We start from the raw sequence: 19,452 nt of genomic DNA, 5'->3' as shown, positions 1-19,452 counted from the left end.
CCCATCTGAGGAGTGGGGGGCAACCCTAGGACTGGGGGCACCCCAGTATCACCAGTTAGGGGGACATGGGGGGGGTCTGTAGGCGTGGGGACACCCCAGTATCCCCATCTGGGGAGTGGGGGGCATCCCTAGGACTGGGGACACCCCAGTATCACCAGTTAGGGGGACATGGGGGGGTCTGTAGGCGTGGGGACACCCCAGTATCCCCATCTGGGGAGTGGGGGGCATCCCTAGGACTGGGGACACCCCAGTATCACCAGTTAGGGGGACCTGGGGGGGTCTCTAGGCGTGAGCCCCTGCGTTGGGGGGACCCCCAAACCCCTATTTCTGATGCAGAGGGAGAGGAGCAGCCCCCCCAGTTCCTTCCCTCTGTCCTTCCATGAGCTCTGGGGGGGGGGGAGGGTGCTTGGCCCCCCCCCCTGCTAATTTGGGGGTACCCCCCGTGTCCCCCCCTCCAGCTGGAGATCTTCCACCTGGTGATGTACCGCAACTACCAGCGCAAGAACGACATGGACGAACCGCCCCCCCTCGACTACGGCTCCGGGGACGATGACCCCAAAAGCGAGAAACGGGGGGCCGGGGGGGACCCCCTTTTTGGGGGGATGGAGGAGCGCTTCTACCGCTACGGCATCAAACCCGAGTGGATGACGGTGCATCGCATCATCAACCACAGGTAGGGCAGCACCCATGGGTGCCACGCGGCTCGGGGGGGGACCCTGCGCCCCCCCCAAAGTCCAGAGGGGACAGGGGGTATCAGCACAGGAACAGAGAGCACCCGGTGACACTCTGGGCACCCTTGGGGACAGCGCTGGGGCCCTCGGGGACAGTTCTGGCACCCTTGGGTCCTGTAAGGACACCCCCAGGTCCTCCAGGGTCACCCCCGGCATCTCTGTCCACTCCGTGTGTCCCTGTCCCCAGGTGACCCCATGTCCCTTCCCTGTCCCCAGGTGACCCCATGTCCATACGTCCCTGTCCGCAGGTGATCCCATGTCCCTTCCCTGTCCCCGGGTGACCCCGTGTCCTTTACATGTGTCCCTTTCCCCAGGTGACCCCATGTCCGTGTGTCCCTGTCCCCATGTGACCCCATGTCCCTTCCCTGTCCCCAGGTGACCCCGTGTCCTCTACATGTGTCCCTGTCCCCAGATGACCCCATGTCCCTTCCCTGTCCCCAGGTGACCCCATGTCCGTGTGTCCCTGTCCCCATGTGACCCCATGTCCCTTCCCTGTCCCCAGGTTGACCCCATGTCCATGTGTCCCTGTCCCCAGGTGACCGCATGTCCCTTCCCTGTCCCCATGTGACCCCTTGTCCCTTCCCTGTCCCCATGTGACTCCGTTTCCTCTACATGTGTCCGTGTCCTCAGGTGACCCCATGTCCATATGTCGCTGTCCCCAGGTGACCCTATGTCCCTTCCCTGTCCCCGTGTGACCCCGTGTCCTCTACATGTGTCCCTGTCCCTGGGTGACCCCCTCTCCTTGTGTCCCTGTCCCCGGGTGACCCCATGTCCATATGTCCCTGTCCCCAGGTGACCGCATGTCCCTTCCCTGTCCCCATGTGACCCCGAGTCCTCTACATGTGTCCCTGTCCCCAGGTGACCCCACGTCCCTTGTCTGTCCCCATGTGACCCCATGTCCTCTCCATGTGTCCCTGTCCCCGGGTGACCCCCTGTCCTTGTGACCCTGTCCCCAGGTGACCCCATGTCCATTTGTCCCTGTCCCCATGTGACCCCCCTGTCCTTGTGACCCTGTCCCCAGGTGACCCCATGTCCTTGTGTCCCTGTCCCCAGGTGACCCCATGTCCCTTCTCTGTCCCCATGTGACCCTGTGTCATCTACATGCGTCCCTGTCCCCAGCTGACCCCATGTCCATGTGTCCCTGTCCACAAGTGACCCCCTGTCCTTGTGTCCCTGTCCCCAGGTGACCCCATGTCCATGTGTCCCTGTCCCCAGGTGACCCCATGTCCCTTCTCTGTCCCCATGTGACCCTGTGTCATCTACATGTGTCCCTGTCCCCAGGTGACCCCCTGTCCTTGTGTCCCTGTCCCCAGGTGACCCCATGTCCATGTGTCCCTGTCCCTAGGTGACCCCATGTCCCTTCTCTGTCCCCATGTGACCCTGTGTCATCTACATGTGTCCCTGTCCCCAGGTGACCCCATGTCCATGTGTCCCTGTCCCCAGGTGACCCTCTCCTTTCTGTGCGTCCTTGTGCTGCCGATTGTCCCCGTGCTGCCTGTTGTCCCCATGGTGCCCATTGTCCCTATTGTCCCCATGGTGCCTGTTGCCCCCTGCGTGCCCGTTCTCCCGGTGGGGCCTGCTGTCCCCATTGTCCCCATGATGCCTGATGTCCCCATGGTGCCCATTGTCCCTGTTGTCCCCATGGTGCCTGATGTCCCCATGGTACCCATTGTCCCTATTGTCCCCTGTGTGCCCATTCTCCCGGTGGGACCTGTTGTCCCCGTTGTCCCCATGATGCCTGATGTCCCCATGGTGCCCATTGTCCCTATTGTCCCCATGATGCCTGTTGCCTCCTGTGTGCCCATTCTCCCGGTGGGGCCTGTTGTCCCCGTTGTCCCCATGATGCCTGATGTCCCCATGGTGCCCATTGTCCCTATTGTCCCCATGATGCCTGTTGCCTCCTGTGTGCCCGTTCTCCCGGTGGGGCCTGTTGTCCCCGTGATGCCTGATGTCCCCATGGTGCCTGTTGCCCCCTGTGTGCCCGTTCTCCCGGTGGGGCCTGTTGTCCCCGTTGTCCCCACGGTGCCCGTTGTCCCTCATGTTCCCTCTTTTCCCCACGGTGCCCGGTGTCCCCACGGTGCCCCGCGTGCCCGTTGTCCGTTGGGATGCCCGTGGCTCCCCTGTTGTCCCCGTTGTCCCTCATGTTCCCTCTTTTCCGCATGCTGCCCGGTGTCCCTATGGTGCCCCGCGTGCCCGTTGTCCGTTGGGATGCCCGTGGCTCCCCTGTTGTCCCCGTTGTCCCTCATGTTCCCTCTTTTCCCCACGGTGCCCGGTGTCCCCACGGTGCCCCGCATGCCCGTTGTCCGTTGGGATGCCCGTGGCTCCCCTGTTGTCCCCGTTGTCCCTCATGTTTCCTCTTTTCCGCATGCTGCCTGGTGTCCCCACGGTGCCCCGCGTGCCCGTTGTCCGTTGGGATGCCCGTGGCTCCCCTGTTGTCCCCGTTGTCCCTCATGTTCCCTCTTTTCCGCATGCTGCCCGGTGTCCCCATGGTGCCCCGCGTGCCCGTTGTCCCTTGGGATGCCCGTGGCTCCCCTGTTGTCCCCGTTTTTCCTGCGGTGCCCGTTGTCGCGCGGTGCCCGGCGTGCCCGGTGCCGACGTGGGCGTGACGGTGTGCCGCACAGCGTGGACCGCAAGGGGCAGTACCACTACCTGGTGAAATGGCGAGACCTGCCCTACGACCAGGCCACCTGGGAGGAGGACGACATGCCCATCCCCGACTACGACCTCCACAAGCTGGCCTACTGGAAGCACCGGTGAGGGACACGGGGACACGGGGGGACACGGGGACACGGGGGGACATGGGGACACGGGGATGTGCCTGATGGAACCACCGGTGAGGGACAGGGGACACGGGGACATGGGGACACGGGGATGTGCCTGATGGAAGCACCGGTGAGGGACAGGGGACACGGGGGGACATGGGGACACGGGGATGTGTCTACTGGAAGCACCGGTGAGGGACAGGGGACAGGGGGGGACATGGGGACATGGGGATGTGCCTACTGGAAGCACCGGTGAGGGACAGGGGACAGGGGGGTACACGGGGACATGGGGATGTGCCTGATGGAAGCACCGGTGAGGGACAGGGGACACACGGGGGGGACACAGGGATGTGCCTGATGGAAGCACCGGTGAGGGACAGGGGACACGGGGGGGACACAGGGATGTGCCTGATGGAAGCACCGGTGAGGGACAGGGGACACGGGGGGGACACGGGGATGTGCCTCTTGGCCCTGTGCCCCATGAGTCCCCCAATGTCTTCATGCTGCCACATGTCCCCGTGTCCTCGTGTCTGCATGTGTCCCCTGTTCGCCCCGTGTCCCCCTTGTATCCTCCTCTTCCCCTTTGGTGTCCCAACGTCTGTCTCCCGCTGTGTCCCCTCGTGTCGCCGTGTCCCCACTGTATCCTCCTCTTCCCCTTTGGTGTCCCAACGTCTGTCTCCCGCGGTGTCCCCTCGTGTCCCCGTGTCCCCAGGGAGATGTTCATGGGGGAGGACCCGGCGCAGCCCCGGCGCTACAAGAAGAAGAAGAAGGAGACGCCGGGGGATGAACCCCCCGAGTCCCCCACCAACGATGTGAGTGCCCAGCGCCGGGAGCCCCCAAACTCCTGGGTCACCCCTAAATCCTTGTCGTCCCCAACTCCTGGGTGCCCCCTCAAACTCTTGGATCCCCTTTGAACTCTTGGGTGCTCCCTCAAACTCCTGGGTGCCCCCTCGAACTCTTGTGTCCCCCCCGAACTCTTGTGTCCCCCTCAAACTCTTGTGTCCCCCTCGAACTCTTGGGTCCCCCCCGAACTCTTGTGTCCCCCTCAAACTCCAGGGTCCCCCCTCAAACTCTTGGGTCCCCCTCATACTCTTGGGTTCCCCCTCAAACTCCCGGGTCCCCCCTCAGACACCTTGATTCCCCCTCAAACTCCTGGGTCCCCCTCAAACTCTTGGGTCCCCCACAAACTCTTGTGTCCCCCTCAAAGTCTTGGGTCCCCTGCAAACTCCTGGGTGCCCCCTCAAACTCCTGGGTCCCCCCTTAAACTCCTGGGTCCCCCCTCAAACTCTTGTGTCCCCCTCAAACTCCAGGGTCCCCCCTTAAACTCTCGGGTCCCCCTCAAACTCTCGGGTCCCCCTCAAACTCTTGGTCCCCCTCAAACTCCTGGGTCCTCCTCAAACTCCTGGGTGCCCCCTCAAACTCTTGTGTCCCCCTCAAACTCTTGTGTCCCCCTTAAACTCCTGGGTCCCCCCTTAAACTCCTGGGTCCCCCCTCAAACTCTTGTGTCCCCCTCAAACTCTCGGGTCCCCCTCAAACTCTTGGTCCCCCTCAAACTCCTGGGTCCCCCCTTAAACTCCTGGGTCCCCCCTCAAACTCTTGTGTCCCCCTCAAACTCTTGTGTCCCCCTTAAACTCCTGGGTCCCCCCTTAAACTCCTGGGTCCCCCCTCAAACTCTTGTGTCCCCCTCAAACTCTTGTGTCCCCCTTAAACTCCTGGGTCCCCCCTTAAACTCCTGGGTCCCCCCTCAAACTCTTGTGTCCCCCTCAAACTCTTGGGTCCCCCTCAAACTCCTGGGTCCGCCTCAAACTCCTGGGTCCCCCCTCAAACTCCTGGGTCCCCCCTCAGACACCTTGTGTCCCCCTCAAACTCTTGGGTCCCCCTCGAACTCTTGTGTCCCCCTCAAACTCTTGGGTCCCCCTCAAACTCCAGGGTCCCCCCTCAGACACCTTGGGTCCCCCTCAAACTCTTGGGCCTCCCTCACACTCTTGAGTCCCCCCTCAAACTCCTGCATCCCCCCTCAAACTCCTGCATCCCCCCTCAAACTCCTGTGTCCCCCTCAAACTCCTGTGTCCCCCTCGAACTCTTGTGTCCCCCCTCAAACTCTTGTGTCCCCCTCACACTCCTGAGTCCCCCCTCAAACTCCTGGGTCCCCCCTCAGACACTTTGTGTCCCTGTCCCCCCCCAAACCTCCTGGGTTGCCACCCTAGATGCCAGGGTCCCCCCAAACCTGTGTCCCCCAGTACCTTCTTACCCCCTGGGTGTCCCTGGAGACTGGGGGTGGCCCAGACTCTTGGGTCCCCCCAAAGCCTGCCTTTCCCCCCAAGATGCCTGGATACCCCCAAACTCTTTGCTTCCCCTCTGGACACCTGAATTCCCCCAAACTCCTGAGCCCACTGCCCCCTATCCCGGAGTTGGGGTCCCCCTGCGACACCTGGGTCCCCCCAGAATCCTTGGTCCCCCCAAACCCTAGATCCTCCCCAAGAAGCCAAGGTCCCCCAGCGTCTCTGTGGGATGGAGGAGTTCCTCTGCCCGGTCCATGGTTCCCCCCCAGCCCCCCAAATCTCCCCCGAACCTGGGTGCCCCCCAACATAACACCTTTGTTACCCCGTAAAGGTCCTTAGGGGGGGGCGTTTGATGGCCTCTCCGCCCGGGTCCTCCCCTCACGGTGTCCCCTCCATCCCCGCAGCCGACGGTGAAGTACGAGACGCAGCCGCGGTTCATCACGGCCACGGGTGGCACTTTGCACCTCTACCAGCTGGAAGGGTTGAATTGGCTGCGCTTCTCCTGGGCCCAAAGCACCGACACCATCCTGGCCGACGAGATGGGCTTGGGCAAAACCATCCAGACCATCGTCTTCCTCTACTCGCTCTACAAGGAGGTGAGGGCGCGGCCGCTTGGCCCTGCTGGCACCCGCTGGGCCCACACTGGCACCACTGTGGCCCTGGTGTCTCCGCCTTGGCTCCTGGTGTCTCCCCCTTGGCCCTGGTGTCACCTACATGGGGTCTGGTGCCACCCACTTGGCCCTGGTGTCACCCGCTGGGCCTCCACTGTCACCACTGTGGCCCTGGTGTCTCCCCCTTGGCTCCTGGCGTCTCCTCCTTGGCCCTGGTGTCACCCACATGGGGTCTGGTGCCACCCACTTGGCCCTGGTGTCACCCACATGGGGTCTGGTGCCACCCACTTGGCCCTGCTGGCACCCGCTGGGCCCCCACTGTCACCACTGTGGCCCTGGTGTCTCCCCCTTGGCTCCTGGTGTCTCCTCCTTGGCCCTGGTGTCACCCACATGGGGTCTGGTGCCACCCACTTGGTCCTGGTGTCACCCACATGGGGTCTGGTGCCACCCACTTGGCCCTGCTGGCACCCGCTGGGCCCCCACTGTCACCACTGTGGCCCTGGTGTCTCCCCCTTGGCTCCTGGTGTCTCCCCCTTGGCTCCTGGTGTCTCCTCCTTGGCCCTGGTGTCACCCACATGGGGTCTGGTGCCACCCACTTGGCCCTGGTGCCACCCACATGGGGTCTGGTGCCACCCACTTGGCCCTGGTGTCACCTGCTGGGCCTCCAGTGTCACCAGTGTGGCCCTGGTGTCTCCCCCTTGGCTCCTGGTGTCTCCCCCTTGGCTCCTGGTGTCTCCTCCTTGGCCCTGGTGTCACCCACATGGGGTCTGGTGCCACCCACTTGGCCCTGGTGTCTCCCCCTTGGTCCTGGTGTCACCCACATGGGCCCTGGTGTCACCCCCTTGGTCCTGGAGTCACCCACAGGGGGTCTGGTGTCACCCCCTTGGCCCCGGTGTCACCCACAGGGGTCTGGTGCCACCCACTTGGCCCCTGCTGTCTCCCCCTTGTTCCTGGTGTCACCCACATGAGGTCTGGTGTCACCCACTTGGCCCCTGCTGTCACCCACTTGGCACTGGTGTCACCTGCTGGGCCTCCAGTGTCACCAGTGTGGCCCTGGTGTCTCCCCCTTGGCTCCTGGTGTCTCCCCCTTGGCTCCTAGCGTCTCCTCCTTGGCCCTGGTGTCACCCACATGGGGTCTGGTGCCACCCACTTGGCCCTGGTGTCTCCCCCTTGGTCCTGGTGTCACCCACATGGGCCCTGGTGTCACCCCCTTGGTCCTGGAGTCACCCACAGGGGGTCTGGTGTCACCCCCTTGGCCCCGGTGTCACCCACAGGGGTCTGGTGCCACCCACTTGGCCCCTGCTGTCTCCCCCTTGGTCCTGGTGTCACCCACATGAGGTCTGGTGTCACCCCCTTGGCCCTGGTGTCACCCACATGAGGTCTGGTGTCACCCACTTGGCCCCTGCTGTCACCCCCTTGGCCCTGGTGTCACCCACATGGGGTCTGATGCCACCCACTTGGCACTGGTGTCACCCCCTTGGCCCTAGTGTCACCCACATGAGGTCTGGTGTCACCCACTTGGCCCTGGTGTCACCCACGTGAGGTCTGGTGCCACCCACTTGGCCCCTGCTGTCTCCCCCTTGGTCCTAGTGTCACCCACATGGGGTCTGGTGCCACCCACTTGGCCCTGCTGTCACCTGCTGGGCCTCCAGTGTCACCAGTGTGGCCCTGGTGTCTCTGCCTTGGCTCCTGGTGTCTCCTCCTTGGCCCTGGTGTCACCCACATGGGGTCTGGTGCCACCCACTTGGCCCTGGTGTCACCCCCTTGGCCCCTGCTGTCTCCCTCTTGGCCCTGGTGTCACCCATATGGGCCTTGGTGTCACCCACTTGGCCCTGGTGTCACCCAACCTGGTGTTACTCAATTGACACCCGGTGTCACCCGCGTGGCTCTGGTGTCACCAACCTGTCTCGCACTGTCCCCATGTCCTCTACTGTCCTCCAAGGCCCCATGTCCCACGCTCTCCCTGTGTCCCCAAGAACCCTGTCCATCCCATGCTGTCCCCATGTCCCCCAACAAGGGCCTCATCCCATGGTGTCCCCACGTCCCCCAACAATGGCCTCATCCCACGGTGTCCCCATGTCCCCCAAGGCCCTCATCCCATGGTGTCCCCACGTCCCCCAAGAGCCTCATCCCATGGTGTCCCCATGTCCCCCAACAAGGGCCTCATCCCACGGTGTCCCCATGTCCCCCAACAAGGGCCTCATCCCACGGTGTCCCCATGTCCCCCAGCAAGGGCCTCATCTCACGGTGTCCCCATGTCCCCCAATGCCTCATCCCATGGTGTCCCCATGTCCCCCAACAAGGGCCTCATCCCATGGTGTCCCCATGTCCCCCAAGGGCCTCATCCCATGGTGTCCCCATGTCCCCCAACAAGGGCCTCATCCCATGGTGTCCCCACATCCCCCAACAAGGGCCTCATCCCACACTGTCCCCATGTCCCCCAACAAGGGCCTCATCCCACGGTGTCCCCATGTCCCCCGAGAACCCCATCCCAACGCCATCCTCGTGTCCCTCAGGTCCCATTCCCCCCCCCCGCCCCCTCCGCTGTGTCACACTGTCCCCCACCTCCCCCAAGGGCCCCGTCCCCGTGTCCCCGTGTGACGCGCTGTCCCCCAGGGCCACACCAAGGGCCCGTTCCTCGTCAGCGCTCCGCTCTCCACCATCATCAACTGGGAGCGGGAGTTCCAGATGTGGGCCCCGGCCTTCTACGTCGTCACCTACACCGGGGACAAGGACAGCAGGGCCATCATCCGCGAGAACGAGTTCTCCTTTGACGACAACGCCATGAAAGGGGGCAAAAAGGCCTTCAAGATGAAGGTGAGGCAGATTGAGGGGGGCTTTTGAAGGTTTGGGGGGGACCTGGAGGCCAGGATCCATTTTGGGGGTGACACTTGGACGCGTGGGTCCCTTTCGGGGGTGGCACTTGGACACGTGGGTCCCTTTCGGGGGTGGCACTCGGACACCTGAGTCTCCTTTATGGGTTGTGGGGACTGGGGGTGACCCAGACTTTGGGTTCCAGGGGGTATCGGGGTGATGGGGTTTGGGGGTGCAGGGGTTGGGGGCTCCTGGATGTTGGGGTCCCCGTGGGGATTGGGGTGATGGGTTTGGGGGTGACGGGCTTGAGGTCTCCTGGCTATTGGGGTCCCCATGGATTTGGGGGTGCCAGGATTGGGGTCTCCTGGCTGTTGGGGTCCCCATGGGGATTGGGGTGATGGATTTGGGGGTGCAAGGGTTGGGGTCCCCTGGCTGTTGGGGTCCCCATGGGGATTGGGGTGATGGGTTTGGGGGTGCTGGGGTTGGGGTCCCCATGGGGCTGTTGGGGTCCCCATGGGGATTGGGGTCGTGGATTTGGAGGTGCAAGGGTTGGGGTCCCTATGGGGATTGGGGTGATGGATTTGGGGGTGCCGGGGTTGGGGTCCCCTGGCTGTTGGGGTCCCTATGGGGATAGGGGTGATGGATTTGGGGGTGCCGGGGTTGGGGTCCTCTGGCTGTTGAGGTCCCCATGGGGATTGGGATGATGGGTTTGGGGGTGACGGGCTTGAAGTCTCCTGGCTATTGGGGTCCCCGTGGATTTGGGAGTGCCGGGATTGGGGTCTCCTGGCTGTTGGGGTCCCCATGGGGATTGGGGTGATGGGTTTGGGGGTGCAGAGGTTGGGGTCCCCTGGCTGTTGGGGTCCCTATGGGGATAGGGGTGATGGATTTGGGGGTACAAGGGTTGGGGCCCCCTGGCTGTTGGGGTCCCCATGGGGGTTGGGGTGATGGATTTGGGGGTGCCGGGGTTGGGGTCCCCTGGCTGTTGGGGTCCCTATGGGGATTGGGGTGATGGATTTGGGGGTGCCGGGGTTGGGGTCCTCTGGCTGTTGGGGTCCCCATGGGGATTAGGGTGATGGATTTGGGGGTGCCGGGGTTGGGGTCCCTATGGGGATAGGGGTGATGGATTTGGGGGTACAAGGGTTGGGGCCCCCTGGCTGTTGGGGTCCCCATGGGGGTTGGGGTGATGGATTTGGGGGTGCCGGGGTTGGGGTCCCCTGGCTGTTGGGGTCCCTATGGGGATTGGGGTGATGGATTTGGGGGTGCCGGGGTTGGGGTCCTCTGGCTGTTGGGGTCCCCATGGGGGTTGGGGTGATGGATTTGGGGGTGCCGGGCTTGAAGTCTCCTGGCTATTGGGGTCCCCGTGGATTTGGGGGTGCCGGGATTGGGGTCTCCTGGCTGTTGGGGTCCCCATGGGGATTGGGGTGATGGGTTTGGGGGTGCAGAGGTTGGGGTCCCCTGGCTGTTGGGGTCCCTATGGGGATAGGGGTGATGGATTTGGGGGTGCTGGGGTTGGGGTCCCCTGGCTGTTGGGGTGATGGATTTGGGGGTGCTGGGGTTGGGGTCCCCTGGCTGTTGGGGTGATGGATTTGGGGGTGCCGGGGTTGGGGTCTCCATGGGGATTGGGGTGATGGATTTGGGGGTGCCGGGGTTGGGGTCCCCGGGGCACCCCTGGGCGCTGACGGCCACTGCAGCGGGAGGCGCAGGTGAAGTTCCACGTCCTCCTGACGTCCTACGAGCTGATCACCATCGACCAAGCGGCGCTGGGCTCCATCCGCTGGGCCTGCCTCGTCGTCGATGAGGCCCATCGGCTCAAGAACAACCAGTCCAAGGTGCCCGCAAACTGGGAGCACTGGGGGGGGGTCACGGTGCCCGGATGCCACGGGCTACTGGTTTGGGGTGATCTGGGTGCCAGGGGCCACTGGTTTGGGGTGATCTGGGTGCCAGGGGCCACTGGGATGGGTGCCCGGATGCCAGGGGCCACTGGTTTGGGGTGATCTGGGTGCCAGGGGCCACTGGTTTGGGGTGATCCGGATGCCAGGGGCCACTGGGATGGGTGCCCAGATGCCAGGGGCCACAGGTTTGGGGTGATCTGGATGCCAGGGGCCACTGGGATGGGTGCCCGGATGCCAGGGGCCACTGGTTTGGGGTGATCTGGGTGCCAGGGGCCACTGGTTTGGGGTGATCCGGATGCCAGGGGCCACTGGGATGGGTGCCCGGATGCCAGGGGCCACTGGTTTGGGGTGATCTGGATGCCAGGGGCCACTGGTTTGGGGTGATCTGGATGCCACAGGCCACAGGGATGGGTGCCCAGAAGCCAGGGGCCACTGGTTTGGGGTGATCCGGATGCCAGGGGCCACTGGTTTGGGGTGATCTGGGTGCCAGGGGCCACTGGGATGGGTGCCCAGATGCCAGGGGCCACTGGTTCGGGGTGATCTGGGTGCCAGGGGCCACTGGTTTGGGGTGCCCGGATGCCAGGGGCCACTGGTTTGGGGTGATCCGGATGCCAGGGGCCACTGGGATGGGTGCCCGGATGCCAGGGGCCACTGGTTTGGGGTGCCCGGATGCCAGGGGCCACTGGTTTGGGGTGATCCGGATGCCAGGGGCCACTGGGATGGGTGCCCGGATGCCAGGGGCCACTGGTTTGGGGTGATCCGGATGCCAGGGGCCACTGGTTTGGGGTGATCTGGGTGCCGGGGGCCACTGGTTTGGGGTGATCTGGATGCCCGGGGCCACTGGTTTGGGGTGCCCGGATGCCTGTGGGGTGTGGGGGTGCCCCTGGGAGGGACGGGGGGGTCTCTCCCGGCCGTTGGGTCCCTGGATAACGCCCCCCGCAGTTCTTTCGGGTGCTGAACGGGTACAAGATCGAGCACAAGCTGCTGCTGACGGGGACGCCGCTCCAGAACAACCTGGAGGAGCTCTTCCACCTCCTCAACTTCCTCACGCCTGAGCGCTTCAAGTATGTCACCCAATGTCCCTTCCCTGTCCCTCTGCAGCCACCCGCGTCCATTTGACTCTGTTGTGTCCCAGTGGCTCCTGTGTCCCCTCCTGTGTCTCCATGTCCCCTACCTTCTCCCTCCATCCACCCACATCCATTTGGCACTGGTGTGTCCCGGTGACTCGTGTGTCCCCTCCCTGTCTCCCCGTGTCCCCTCCTGTCTCCCCATGTCCCCTCCTGTCCCTCTGCATCCACCCACATCCATTTGACTCTGTTATGTCCCGGTGGCTCCTGTGTCCCCTCCCTGTCTCTCCGTGTCCCCTCCCTGTCTCTCCGTGTCCCCTCCTGTCCCCCTCCATCCACCCACATCCATTTGACTCTGTTGTGTCCCGGTGGCTCCTGTGTCCCCTCCATGTCTCTCCGTGTCCCCTCCTGTCCCCCTCCATCCACCCACATCCATGTGGCTCTGCTGTGTCCCGGTGGCTCCTGTGTCCCCTCCTGTCTCCCCGTGTCCCCTCCTGTCCCCCTCCATCCACCCACATCCATTTGACTCTGTTGTGTCCTGGTGGCTCCTGTGTCCCCTCCCTGTCTCTCCGTGTCCCCTCCTGTCCCCCTCCATCCACCCACATCCATTTGACTCTGTTGTGTCCCGGTGGCTCCTGTGTCCCCTCCCTGTCTCTCCGTGTCCCCTCCTGTCTCTCCGTGTCCCCTCCTGTCTCCCCGTGTCCCCTCCTGTCCCTCTGCATCCACCCACATCCATTTGACTCTGTTGTGTCCCAGTGGCTCCTGTGTCCCCTCCCTGTCTCTCCGTGTCCCCTCCATGTCTCCCCGTGTCCCCTTCTGTCCCCCTCCATCCACCCACATCCATGTGGCTCTGTTGTGTCCCGGTGGCTCCTGTGTCCCCTCCCTGTCTCCCCATGTCCCCTCCCTCTGTCCCCTCCATGTCCCCCTCCATCCACCCACATCCATTTGGCACTGGTGTGTCCCGGTGACTCGTGTGTCCCCTCCCTGTCTCCCCGTGTCCCCTCCTGTCTCCCCATGTCCCCTCCTGTCCCTCTGCATCCACCCACATCCATTTGACTCTGTTATGTCCCGGTGGCTCCTGTGTCCCCTCCCTGTCTCTCCGTGTCCCCTCCCTGTCTCTCCGTGTCCCCTCCTGTCCCCCTCCATCCACCCACATCCATTTGACTCTGTTGTGTCCCGGTGGCTCCTGTGTCCCCTCCATGTCTCTCCGTGTCCCCTCCTGTCCCCCTCCATCCACCCACATCCATGTGGCTCTGCTGTGTCCCGGTGGCTCCTGTGTCCCCTCCTGTCTCCCCGTGTCCCCTCCTGTCCCCCTCCATCCACCCACATCCATTTGACTCTGTTGTGTCCCGGTGACTCCTGTGTCCCCTCCCCGTCTCCCCACGTCCCCTCCTGTGTCTCCGTGTCCCCTCCTGTCCCCCTCCATCCCCCCGCATCCATGTGGCTCCGGCGTGTCCCGGTGCCTCCTGTATCCCCCATCCTGTCCCCCCCTGCCACCCTCCTCCTTGTCCCTTGTGTCCCCTCTCCTGGGGCTCTCCCCCTTTCTTTCCGCGTGCCCCACCACGTCACGCCTTGTCCCCGTGGTCCCCACATTCCCGTGTCCCCATCTCGCAGTTGTCTCCATCTCCTTATGTCACAGCTCTCTCCGTGTCCCCCGTGTCCTTCCGTGTCTCTCCACGTCCCCATCCCCACGTCCCTCTGCCCCCCTACGATGTCACATTGTCCCCCTTTTCACAGCAACCTGGAAGGTTTCCTGGAGGAATTTGCCGACATCTCCAAGGAGGACCAAATCAAGAAGCTCCACGACCTCCTGGGGCCTCACATGCTGCGACGCCTCAAGGCCGATGTCTTCAAGAACATGCCGGCCAAGACGGAGCTCATCGTCCGCGTGGAGCTCAGCCCCATGCAGAAGTACGCCGGGCTCCGGGCGTCTCCAGGAGATGGGAATGGGGGCACCTGGATGGCCATGTCCCCAGGGATGGGTCCACCCAGATGTCCAAGTCCTTGGGAGAAAGGTGCACCCCAACACTGGTGTCCATGGGATTCGGTGTTGGTGGAGCTCAACCCCATGGAGATGTTTGCTGGGCTCTCCCGGGTGTCCCAGGGATGAGTGCATCCGGATATCGGGGTTCCTTGGGAGAAAGGTGCACCCCAACACTGGTGTCCGTGGGATTTGGTGTTGGTGCAGCTCAACCCCATGGAGATGTTTGCTGGGGTCTCCCAGGTGTCCCAGGAATGAGTGCATCCGGATATGGGGTTCCTCGGGAGAAAGGTGCACCCCACCACTGGTGTCCATGGGATTGGGTGTTGGTGGAGCTCAACCCCATGGAGATGTTTGCTCGGGTGTCCCAGGGCTGAGTGCATCCGGATATTGGGGTCCTTGGGAGAAAGGTGCACCCCAACACTGGTGTCCATGGGATTGGGTGTTGGTGGAGCTCAACCCCATGGAGATGTTTGCTGGGGTGTCCCAGGAATGAGTGCATCCGGATATTGGGTTCCTCAGGAGAAAGGTGCACCCCAACACTGGTGTCCATGGGATTGGGTGTTGGTGGAGCTCAACCCCATGGAGATGTTTGCTGGGGTGTCCCAGGAATGAGTGCATCCGGATAACGGGTTCCTTGGGAGAAAGGTGCACCCCAACACTGGTGTCCATGGGATTTGTTGTTGGTGGAGCTCAACCCCATGGAGATGTTTGCTGGGCTCTCCCGGGTGTCCCAGGGATGAGTGCATCCGGATATCGGGTTCCTCGGGAGAAAGGTGCACCCCAACACTGGTGTCTGTGGGATTCGGTGTTGGTGGAGCTCCTTGTGTGGAGCTCAACCCCATGGAGATGTTTGCTGGGCTCTCCCGGGTGACCCAGGAATGAGTGCATCCGGATATCGGGGTTCCTTGGGAGAAAGGTGCACCCCAACACTGGTGTCCATGGGATTTGGTGTTGGTGGAGCTCAACCCCATGGAGATGTTTGCTGGGCTCTCCCGGGTGTCCCAGGAATGAGTGCATCCGGATATCGGGGTTCCTTGGGAGAAAGGTGCACCCCAACACTGGTGTCCATGGGATTCGGTGTTGATGGAGCTCCTTGTGTGGAGCTCAACCCCATGGAGATGTTTGCTGGGCTCTCCCAGGTGTCCCAGGAATGAGTGCATCCGGATATCGGGGTTCCTTGGGAGAAAGGTGCACCCCAACACTGGTGTCCATGGGATTTGGTGTTGGTGGAGCTCAACCCCATGGAGATGTTTGCTGGGCTCTCCTGGGTGTCCCAGGGATGAGTGCATCCGGATATCGGGGTCCTCGGGAGAAAGGTGCACCCCAACGCTGGTGTCCATGGGATTGGGTGTTGGTGGAGCTCAACCCCATGGAGATGTTTGCTGGGGTGTCCCAGGAATGAGTGCATCCGGATAACGGGTTCCTTGGGAGAAAGGTGCACCCCAACACTGGTGTCCATGGGATTTGTTGTTGGTGGAGCTCAACCCCATGGAGATGTTTGCTGGGCTCTCCCGGGTGTCCCAGGGATGAGTGCATCCGGATATCGGGTTCCTCGGGAGAAAGGTGCACCCCAACACTGGTGTCTGTGGGATTCGGTGTTGGTGGAGCTCCTTGTGTGGAGCTCAACCCCATGGAGATGTTTGCTGGGCTCTCCCGGGTGACCCAGGAATGAGTGCATCCGGATATCGGGGTTCCTTGGGAGAAAGGTGCACCCCAACACTGGTGTCCATGGGATTTGGTGTTGGTGGAGCTCAACCCCATGGAGATGTTTGCTGGGCTCTCCCGGGTGTCCCAGGAATGAGTGCATCCGGATATCGGGGTTCCTTGGGAGAAAGGTGCACCCCAACACTGGTGTCCATGGGATTCGGTGTTGATGGAGCTCCTTGTGTGGAGCTCAACCCCATGGAGATGTTTGCTGGGCTCTCCCAGGTGTCCCAGGAATGAGTGCATCCGGATATCGGGGTTCCTTGGGAGAAAGGTGCACCCCAACACTGGTGTCCATGGGATTTGGTGTTGGTGGAGCTCAACCCCATGGAGATGTTTGCTGGGCTCTCCTGGGTGTCCCAGGGATGAGTGCATCCGGATATCGGGGTCCTCGGGAGAAAGGTGCACCCCAACGCTGGTGTCCATGGGATTGGGTGTTGGTGGAGCTCAACCCCATGGAGATGTTTGCTGGGCTCTCCCGGGTGTCCCAGGGATGAGTGCATCCGGATATCGGGGTCCTCGGGAGAAAGGTGCACCCCAACACTGGTGTCCATGGGATTGGGTGTTGGTGGAGCTCCTTGTGTGGAGCTCAACCCCATGGAGATGTTTGCTGGGGTCTCCTGAGTGTCCCAGGAATGAGTGCATCCGGATATCGGGGTTCCTTGGGAGAAAGGTGCACCCCAACACTGGTGTCCATGGGATTGGGTGTTGGTGGAGCTCAACCCCATGGAGATGTTTGCTGGGGTGTCCCAAGGATCTCTGGATCCTTGGAAGAAGGGGTTAGACCTGAACTCCGTGAGAGTCAGCATTGGTGAAGCTTAACCCCCCTGTAGACATCTGCTGGGGTTCCTTGGGTCTCCTGGACATCTGGGTTCCCCGGAATTGGGGCCTCCTGGACACCTGGATCCTACGGATCTCCCTCCAGGAAGTACTACAAGTACATCCTGACGCGGAACTTTGAGGCGTTGAACTCGCGGGGCGGTGGGAACCAAGTGTCGCTCCTCAACATCATGATGGACCTCAAGAAGTGCTGCAACCACCCCTACCTCTTCCCCGTTGCTGCCATGGTGAGGAACGCCGAGGGATGAGGTGGACACGAGGGATGGAGGGAGGTGGGAACATGGTGGGACGTGGAGAGGTGGAGGAATGGAGGACATAGAAACATGGTGGGACGTGGAGGGATGGAGGAATGATGGATGGAGGGAGGTGGAAACATGGTGGGACGTGAAGGGATGGAGGAATGAGGGATGGAGGGAGGTGGAAACATGGTGGGACGTGAAGGGATGGAGGGATGAGGGATGGAGGGAGGTGGAAACATGGTGGGACGTGAAGGGATGGAGGGATGAGGGGTGGAGGGAGGTGGAAACGTGGTGGGACGTGGAGGGATGGAGGAATGAGGGATAGAGGATGGTGGAAACGTGGTGGGACGTGAAGGGATGGAGGGATGAGGGATGGAGGGAGGTGGGACGTGGTGGGACGTGAAGGGATGGAGGAATGAGGGATGGAGGGAGGTGGAAACGTGGTGGGACGTGAAGGGATGGAGGAATGAGGGATGGAGGGAGGTGGAAACGTGGTGGGACGTGAAGGGATGGAGGAATGAGGGATGGAGGGAGGTGGAAACGTGGTGGGACGTGAAGGGATGGAGGGATGAGGGATGGAGGGAGGTGGAAATGTGGTGGGACGTGGAGGGATGGAGGGATGAGGGATGGAGGGAGGTGGAAACGTGGTGGGACGTGAAGAGATGGAGGAATGGAGGACATGGAAACATGGTGGGACGTGAAGGGATGGAGGGATGAGGGATGGAGGGAGGTGGAAACGTGGTGGGACGTGAAGGGATGGAGGAATGAGGGATGGAGGACGGTGGAAACATGGTGGGACGTGAAGGGATGGAGGGATGAGGGATGGAGGGAGGTGGAAACATGGTGGGACGTGAAGGGATGGAGGAATGAAGGATGGAGGGAGGTGGAAACATGGTGGGACGTGAAGGGATGGAGGGATGAGGGATGGAGGGAGGTGGAAACGTGGTGGGACGTGGAGGGATGGAGGGATGAGGGATGGAGGGAGGTGGAAACATGGTGGGACGTGGAGGGATGGAGGAATGGCGGACATGGAAACATGGTGGGACGTGGAGGGATGGAGGAATGAGGGATGGAGGGAGGTGGAAACGTGGTGGGACGTGAAGGGATGGAGGAATGGCGGACATGGAAACGTGGTGGGACGTGAAGGGATGGAGGAATGAGGGATGGAGGGAGGTGGAAACATGGTGGGACGTGAAGGGATGGAGGAATGAGGGATGGAGGACGGTGGAAACATGGTGGGACGTGAGGAGATGGAGGGATGAGGGATGGAGGGAGGTGGAAACGTGGTGGGACGTGGAGGGATGGAGGAATAAGGGATGGAGGGAGGTGGAAACGTGGTGGGACGTGAAGGGATGGAGGAATGGCGGACATGGAAACATGGTGGGACGTGAAGGGATGGAGGAATGAGGGATGGAGGACATGGAAACATGGTGGGACGTGAAGGGATGAGGGATGGAGGGAGGTGGAAACCTGGTGGGAGAAGATTGAGGGATGGGAGGATGGAGGGAGGTGGACGTGAGGACACGGAGATACGGGACATGGGATGGAGGGACATCAAGAGAATGGAAGGACAGAGGGACGTGGAAGGGATGGAGGGAGATGAGATGGAGGGACATGAGGGTCAACGAGTGACACGAGGGCCGTGGAACGTGAGGATGAGTAGAGGGACATGGACATGGAACCGGAGGATGGGAAGAGGGACGTAGAACGTGAGGATGAGTAGAGGAACATGGACATGGAACCGGAGGATGGGAAGAGGGACGTAGAACCGGAGGATGAGAACTTCAGGCTGTGGTGGGGACGGAGGGAGATGGGATCCAGAGAAGAGCTGGGCTGGAGATGCAGGGAGGGGCCAGCGGGAGACGTTGGGGACACCATGGGACGCTGTCTCCAGGAGTCTCCGAAGTTGCCGAGCGGTGCCTACGAAGGAGGAGCCCTCATCAAAGCCTCCGGAAAGCTTCTCCTCCTCCAGAAGATGCTGCGAAAGCTGAAAGAGCAAAACCACCGCGTTCTCATCTTCTCCCAGGTGGGACAACCGGGATAGTTTGGGACTTTTGGGGGGGGGGACACTCCCAGTATGTGTCCCCCCCCCCTCCCAGTCTAAACCAGTGCCCCCTCAGATGACAAAGATGTTGGACCTCCTGGAGGACTTCCTGGATTATGAGGGTTATAAGTACGAACGGATCGACGGGGGCATCACCGGCGCTCTTCGCCAGGAGGCCATCGACCGCTTCAACGGTAGGACCCCGCCTCCGCGGGCACCAAACGGGGCCGGGGGGGCACCAAGGGGGGCGGGGGGGGCACCAAAGGGGTCAAGGGGGCACCCAGAGGGTCGGGGAGCACCAAGGGGGTTGGAGGGGCACCAAAGGGGTTGAGGGGGGCACCAAGGGGGCACCAAGAGGGTCAGAGGGGGCACTAAAGGGGTCAGGGGGGGCACCCAGTGGGGCGGGGGGGCACCAAGGGGGTCGGGGGGGGCACTAAAGGGGTCAGGGGGGCACCCAGTGGGGTGGGGGGGGCACCAAAGGG

General features: G+C 62.6%; 1 protein-coding gene across 1 annotated transcript in view; it reads left to right on the top strand.

Moving 5' to 3' along the window:
- Nucleotides 1-19,452, top strand: part of CHD3 (chromodomain helicase DNA binding protein 3) — an 86,550-nt gene that overhangs the window by 11,939 nt on the left and 55,159 nt on the right. Inside the window, 11 exon segments of the mRNA XM_054052721.1 lie at nt 459-673; nt 3,353-3,484; nt 4,206-4,305; nt 6,180-6,371; nt 9,003-9,203; nt 10,892-11,029; nt 12,035-12,156; nt 13,897-14,070; nt 16,773-16,914; nt 18,821-18,952; nt 19,047-19,164. Of these exon segments, the coding sequence (XP_053908696.1) occupies nt 459-673; nt 3,353-3,484; nt 4,206-4,305; nt 6,180-6,371; nt 9,003-9,203; nt 10,892-11,029; nt 12,035-12,156; nt 13,897-14,070; nt 16,773-16,914; nt 18,821-18,952; nt 19,047-19,164 (1,666 nt within the window).

This window comes from Cuculus canorus, chromosome 36, assembly GCF_017976375.1.
Source record: "Cuculus canorus isolate bCucCan1 chromosome 36, bCucCan1.pri, whole genome shotgun sequence".
Lineage (NCBI taxonomy): Eukaryota > Metazoa > Chordata > Aves > Cuculiformes > Cuculidae > Cuculus > Cuculus canorus.
This window is presented reverse-complemented; position numbering and strand designations above follow the sequence as displayed.